Raw genomic sequence first — 7,160 nt, 5'->3', positions numbered from 1 at the left:
TATAGTGTGTGGCGATTTTTAATCTCAGCAAATTTTTATAACAAACAAAACTATTCGGATGCCAGTGTCAGAGAGCCTCCACAACCAAAGGGAGGGGCGAACTCGAGGAAAACCAAGAGAATTAAGCAAAATCAATCATCAATAATCAATATTAACAAAAGCCAGCTATGAGCATTTTTTGAGAAATATATATATATATATATATATATATATATATATATATATATATATATATCCAACCAAGTAATTATTTAAAACCTAAGGGAGCTCAAAGTCTCCCCCAAGAAAATACCTCTTAACTTCTGCTTGTGATTTTTCTTTTGCCATTGTATATATATGTGTGTGTGTGTGTGTGTGTGTGTGTGTATATATATATATAATTTGTATTATAATTATTTTTGTCATTGTTGTTGTTGCTCTTGTCATACAATTGTAGTTGATACATTGAGCTGTACAGCACGGTCTATGTACAAAAATACCTGTGAGGCACAGACTGAAAAACAGCTGCCACTCTCCCTCTCTCCATCTCTCTCTCATTCTAATCTCTCCCCCCTCTCACCACCAAAGAGGAAATAATGTTTTTCTTTTTCATTTTTGCTGGAATGGTTTGTATATAAAAATCTGAGATAACCACTGACTGACCAACTGACTAAGCATTCAAAATTATTATTGTAGTTGTTTTAATGTAAATTTGAAGACAAAGTTTTAAATGTTCCTGTTGTATCTGCCCACCTCCATCTCTCTTTCTCTCCCTCTCCGTTTCTCTTTCTCTTCCCCATCTCTCTCTCTTACAATCATAGATATTTAAAATATTTTTTGGATTGTGCCATTTCACAACAAACCAGCAAAAAAATAAATAAATAAACACAGAAAAACACAACTCTCTCTCTCCCTCACCCCCCCTCGGCCCTTCTCTGAGCATCTGGATCTATACCCCTACAACATCTGGAGTGGAGTGGCAGAGTTACTGTGTGTGTGTGTGTGTTTGTGTGTGAATATGTGTGTGTGTGTGTGTGTGTTGTGCGGTCCAGTCTGTCCCAGAGAAGTAAAAAAAAAGTTATTGGACAGAGAGATACTGACCAACTGACCATCCCTGCGCTACCAAGACACACATATTATAAATATTATTAACATTATCAATATTTTGTGTCATTAGTGTCAGTATAATCAGTGTGGTTATTATTACTATCATTATTATTCATAATAATATTATCATTTATGTTTTAATATACCCTGTTTTGATTGTTGATTGTTCTGTTTTTAAGATTCACTTTTTCACAACAAGCAACAGCTCAGTGTATGGCGCATTGGATAAGAAAGAGAGGGAGGATACATAAATGGAGGAATGAGGAGGAGAGGAGACACGGGAGAGAGGAGGCTGTCTGGTCTTTGTCTTCTCTCTTTCTCTGTCTCTCTCTCTGTCTTACTTTGCTCTCATTCCTCTCTCCCTCTCTCTCTCTTGATGGACAGTATCTCTGTCTCTCCCCAGCATCCCCTTCTCTCTCTCCCCCTCTCCCTCTCTCCCTGTCCTTCTCTATCTCCCTCCCTCTCTCTCTCCCGATCTCTCCCTCCCCCTCTCTACACATCAGACTCGATGCTGGACAGCTTCTCATACACGTGGCCATTGCTGGACCCATTGAACGGCCGGTGGGAGGCGGCAGCAGCCATCAGCTTGTGGCTGTTGGGGCCCCCGGGGTGGTGGTTGCCCATGGAGACCACGCCGCCCCCCACCCCACCCCCGCCGCCCCCGCCCAGCGCCACACTGGACAGGACCCCCGCGGCCGCGCTGGCCGGGAGGAAGGAGGTGACCCCCAGGATGGCCGAGCCCCTGAGGTCCGGCCGCACTCCCTTGAGGAAGGCAGGCGGCTGTGGCGCGGGCTGCGGCTTCTTGAAGTAGTGGGACTGCGCGCCGTGCAGCAGGCACTGGTCGTCCCCGAAGGTGGGGATGAAGGGGTTGTGGTTGACGCGGTCGGGGTACAGGGACTTGCTGAGGGAGTAGCCGCTCCCTGCCCCTCTTCCCCCTCCTCCCATCATCCCCATCCCTCTATCTACTCCCCCCATCATGCCGCCTCCCCCTCCACCCCCTCCTCCTCCTCCTCCTCCTCCTACAGATCTCCGATGCAGCTCCCCTCCCCCTCCTCGGAACAGCCCTCCCCCGCCCCCGAAGGAGGAGGCTGGCTTCCCCCCGGCCCCAAAGAAGAAGGGATCAGAGCCGGAGACCCCTCCCCCGCCACCGCCCCCTCCGCCGCCGCCCCCTCCGCCGCCGCTGTGGGCATGTCTCTCGAAGATGTGTGCGTAGGGGCTGGTGCCCTCCAGGAAGCGATCCTTGTCCTTGAGGCTGATGCTGCGGGGGGGGGGCAGGTCGTCCTTCTGCAGGTCCACGAAGGTGTCGTACGAGTGCTGCCGACGCAGCTGCTTCCCCCCTCCTCTGCCCTCCCCCCCCCCTCCCACTTTCCGCCGCGCCGGCCCTCCTCCCCCCAGGCCCAGCGCCCCGCCCAGGCCCCCCAGCCCGCCCTTGTTCCCCCCCAGCTCCAGCAGCGAGCAGCTGTCCTCGCTGATGTCGTACAGGTTGGCGGCCTTCTTGCAGGCGTCACAGCGCACACAGGAGGCGGAGCTGGGCCGGCTGTTGGCCCCGCTTGGGTTCCCACAGCCCCCTCCAGCGTACCCTCCCTGCTTGCCCCCGGGGCAGTTGCGACACTCCCACTCACCCCCTGCCAGGCCCACGGAGTTCTTTTCCCAGCACGTTCCCTGCTGCCCTGCCCCTACCCCCGATTTGGAGTCTGTCTTCTTTTTGCCTTTGAGGAAATCCTCCACCGGGACCAGACTGCTGCTGTTGCCCCCGCCCACCCCCACCCCGGGCCCATCAGTCAAATCCACGTGCTCCCACTGGGGCACCCCCTCCTTGGGCCGGAACTGATCCAGGTAAAAATCCCTCAGGCCCTCCTTATCCCGCACGAAATAGGACGCCCCGCCCCCGCCCCCGCCTCTCTTCCTCTCCAGGGGCAGCAGTGGCGGGGAGACGGAGCGCATGTGTGCGTGGCTGTGGGAGTGGGCGTGGCTGTGGTGCGTGTGGGAGGAGTGTGGCCGGCGTCTCATGCCCAGCTCGATCTCGTCCAGCTCGCGGCGGCTCTTGGCTGAGGCCGGCCGCTTCTTCAGCGAGTCGCGGTACTGCTTGCGCCGCTTGGCGTTGCCCTCCAGGTTGCCGTAGGTGACTGTGTGCGTGGAGATATCCGACACGTCTGAGCGGATGTTGCCGTCGTCGCCCCCGCCCCCCCCGCCCCCGCAGTACCGGTCGTGGGCCCCACCGATGAACCCCGAGCTGCCGCCCTTGAAGGAGAATTTGCCGTACAGATCCGCCAGGCCCTGCTTGAAGCCCTGCCCACCCCCCCCTTGCCCGCCCTGCCCCAGCCCGGCCACCAGGTCGAACTTGTTGCCGCCCCGGTGGGAGCTGAAGGAGCCGCGCGGCTGGGTGCTGAAAATCGGCGTCACTCCGCCTCCACCTCCCCCGCCCCCGCCCCCTCCTCCGCCCCCCAGGCTGTCGCAGTCATACAGGGGCCCCTCCAGGGAGCTGCCACTGCCCAGGCTATGGGGCCGGCCGGACGGAGGTCCGCCCAGGCCCCCCGGTGGCGCGTGGTGGTGGTGCAGGTAGTGGTCCTGGTACAGGTTGCTCTCCTTCAGCCCCAGGTTGCCGAAGGTGCGCTCCACCTCGCTGATGTAATCCGAGAACAGGTTGTCCTCAGGGGGCAGGGGCAGGGGCATGGGCAGGGCCGGGGGGGGCCCACCGCCACCAGGGTACGGGGGCTTGCCGCAGTCTGCGTGGGGGCCCACCCCTCCGAAGCTGCGGCGGTGCTCAGCGATGTCGTACACGGACGACTCGCGGCGGATGAAGTCCAGCGCGCTATGGGGAGAGCCGTTCACCCCCGACAGGCTGGCCATGGTCTTGGCCGTGCGCAGCAGCCGTAGGATGTTGGAGTGCGTGTTGTTCATGGTGGCCGAGGGCGAGTTCATCCCAGACTTGTTCTCCTCAATCTGCACCCCGTGGATGCAGCTGTAGATGCCCTGTTAGTTGTTTGGAAGAAGAAGAAGAAGAGAGGGATGGGGATGAGTGGGAGAGAGAGAGATGTTATCTTATGTATTTATTTATATATATAATTCCTGCATATAATATTATTATTATTCACATTTCAATTGATCCTTTTGATCTGCTGCTGTAAATAAAGCAGCTGGAATTGAATTGAGAGAGGGAGAGGGAGAGGGAGAGGGAGAGAGAGAGAGGGAGCGAGGGAGGGAGGGACACATACTGTGTGCACAGCAGATGCATGTAACATTGCTGTGAATACACGCTAGAATCAAATGTGTCTAATTGCTGTATTTATTGCTCCCAGGTGCCCTGAGAGACAGAGGAGGGGGGGGGAGATGGATGGATGGATGGATGGATGGATGGATGGATGGATGCAGTTCGCTGGAGGTCAGTCCAGTGCTGCTGTTCTGACGAGGACTGGGATCAATGACGGATATCAATAGGTTTAAATCAGTCAGTCACACCTCCCTCCCATCTCTCGTTCCCTTGCTAAGAAGAGTGTAAGAGGCAGCAGTGATGGAGGGAGCGAGGCCAGGGTGAAGGGCCGGTAAATGAGCCCCAGTGAAGAGGTCAAATGTCAAAGGTGAACGACCATCACTCCTGAGTATGTTGGGGGGGAACGAGGGTGTCACAGCTGCTCTTTCTCTTTTCCTCCCACTCTCTCTCTCTACCACATGCATAAGGCAGTGTCTACAGACTCCCTGTAGTAGCCCTGCAGTAGCCCACTCACTCACCCTGCTGATGGAGAAGACCATGCCCGGCTTGCCCGAGCAGACGCCCATGAAGCAGTGGCGCAGCTGCCAGTAGAAGAGATGCTCGCAGATGAAGGTGATGAGGCTGAGCGCCATGGCTGCCCCCAGCATGTAGAACACGCCCGCCATGTTGTCGATGTCCAGCTGGGAGCTCATCACCTCGTTCTTCTCATTGTGGCAGATGCCCGTCAGCCACAGCGCCTCCAGCTCCTCCATCTCTCCTGGGGGTCAGTCATGGGTGGGATTAGTGCCTTGTGTGAGAGTGTTCCACTTCCCTCTGTGTCATTGTGTGTGAGTGCATGTGCGTGTGAGTGTGTGTATGTTTGTATGTGTGTGTGTGAGTGCATGTGCATGTGTGTGTGTGTGTTTGTGCGTGCGTGCGTGCGTGAGTGCGTGTGCATGTGTGCGCGTGTGTGTCAGTGACAGTGATGCTGGCCCAGTCTCCCTGTCATCTGATCATAACCTACTTACAGCCTGAGACAACTGGGACTGGCACTGCCCTACATACGGCACAGCACAGTATACTACAGTACAGGACAACACACTGCAATACACTACAGCACAGCGCAGTATATTACAGTACAGGGCAACACAGCAATACACTACAGCACAGTATACTACAGTATAGGGCAACACACTACAGAACAGTATACTACAGTACAGTACAACACACTACACTACAGCACAGCACAGTATACTACAGCACAGGGCAACACACTACAGCACAGCACAGTATACTGCCTGCTAACTATATAGTATACTACACTACAGTGCAATACAAGGCACTACAGCACGGCACAGCTCCCACCTCTCTATCAGCACCACTCCCCATCCCTCCCTCTCTCCCTCCATCTCTCTCTCTCCCTCTTTCCCCCTCCTTCACTTTCTCCCTCCCTCCCTATTTCCCCCTCTTCCCCCCTGCTTCCCTTTCTCTCTCCCTCCCTCTCTCCCTAGCTCCCTCCCTCCCTGTCTCTCCCTCCCTCTTTCCCCCTCCTTCCCTCCCTCTCTCCTCATCCCTTCATCTCTCTCCCCCTCCCTCTCTCTCGTCCCTCACTCCTCTCACCGTCTCCGAAGAGCTGCAGGATGGCCAGGTCCACTGCGCGCTTCCAGCCCGAGTCCTTCTGGATGGCGATGCCGTACCCGGTGGAGGCGAACACCTTCCCAGAGCCGATGGTCACCAGCTTGCAGCCCTCGTCCCGCCCGGCCATGTAGTTGAGCACCGCCGCGTCGTAGATGAATGCGTCCAGCTTCCTGCAGGGTGGAGGGAGGGAGGGAGGGGAAGGAGGAGAGCGAGGGGAGAGGAGGAAGATGTGCCAGTGAGGGAGCAGTATGTGGCAAAGGCTCAGTGTCAGACAATCTCTGTGACAGTCATTGAGGGAGCAGTGTGTGTCAGGGAGGCCAGGGGCCAGATGGGGCCCCGTGTATCAGTCGTCCTCAGTGCCAGAGGAGGGGGGGGGGGGTGGAACTGGGCAGTCCCTCGTGTGTCAGTTGTCCTCAGTGCCAGTTGGGGGGGCAGTTCCCTGTCTGCAAGCTGTGCAGCGTGTCAGTGTGAGTCAGTGGAGACCAGAATATGGCAGTGAGGGAGCAAGATGTGGCAGGGGCTGAATCTTAGGCAGTCTCAGTGTGAGTCAGTGGTGATTACAATATGGCAGGGGATTAGCGTCAGGGAGAAAGATGTGGCAGTGCCCTCCCTGTCTTCAGCCCTGCAGCGCATCTGTGTGAGTCAGTGGGGAGCAGGATGTGGCAGGGGCTCGGCGTCAGTGTCCATGTCAGTGTCAGTCAGTAGAGGGAGCTGGATGTGGCAGGGGCTTGGCCTCAGTACAAGTCGGGGGGTGGGGAATACGGCAGGGGCTCGGTGTCAGTGTCCATGTCAGTGAGGGAGCAGGATGTGGCAGGTGCTCGGCATCAGTGCCAGTCGGGGGGGCAGTTCAAGTCAGTTCCCTGTCTGCAGGCTGTGCAGCGCAGCAGTATGCGTCAGTGGGGAGCAGGATGTGGCAATGAGGGAGCTGGATGTGGCAGGGGCTCAAGCTCAGTCAGTCTCAGTGTGGGTCAGTGGGGAGCGGGATGTGGCATTACCCTGTCTTCAGGCTATGCAGCGCATCGTCCACGTTGCGCTGGTTGAACTTGACCATGTAGGTGTGCATCTCCAGGTAGTTGTTGCGGATGTTGCGCTCTGTGCTGCCGTTGGGCACCGTGCCGAAGCGGAACGGAGGGGAGAACTCGTTGGGGCTCTGGAACTGGAAGGGGAGGGGTGTCAGTGTGTTGTACCTCCAATTCAAGACAGACAGACAGCAAATACCACAAACACCCCTCTCTCTCCCTCTCTC

At 56.1% G+C, this 7,160-nt stretch overlaps 1 protein-coding gene across 1 annotated transcript in view; it reads right to left on the bottom strand.

Annotated features, from left to right (window-relative positions):
* Positions 1 to 211: 211 nt before the first annotated feature.
* Positions 212 to 7,160, bottom strand: part of LOC136751617 (glutamate receptor ionotropic, NMDA 2B-like) — a 33,355-nt gene continuing 26,406 nt past the window's right edge. Inside the window, exons 11-15 of the mRNA XM_066707357.1 lie at positions 6,910 to 7,070; positions 5,897 to 6,084; positions 4,816 to 5,054; positions 2,067 to 4,059; positions 212 to 2,024 (exon numbers count right to left, since the gene is read on the bottom strand). Coding sequence (XP_066563454.1) covers positions 1,579 to 2,024; positions 2,067 to 4,059; positions 4,816 to 5,054; positions 5,897 to 6,084; positions 6,910 to 7,070 — 3,027 coding nt within the window. The 3' untranslated portion in view covers positions 212 to 1,578. The remainder of the gene's footprint in view (positions 2,025 to 2,066; positions 4,060 to 4,815; positions 5,055 to 5,896; positions 6,085 to 6,909; positions 7,071 to 7,160) is intronic.

This window comes from Amia ocellicauda, chromosome 6 (genome assembly GCF_036373705.1).
Source record: "Amia ocellicauda isolate fAmiCal2 chromosome 6, fAmiCal2.hap1, whole genome shotgun sequence".
Taxonomy (NCBI): domain Eukaryota; kingdom Metazoa; phylum Chordata; class Actinopteri; order Amiiformes; family Amiidae; genus Amia; species Amia ocellicauda.
Note: the sequence above shows the minus strand (reverse complement) of the source record. Positions and strands in the feature narration are given on the sequence as shown.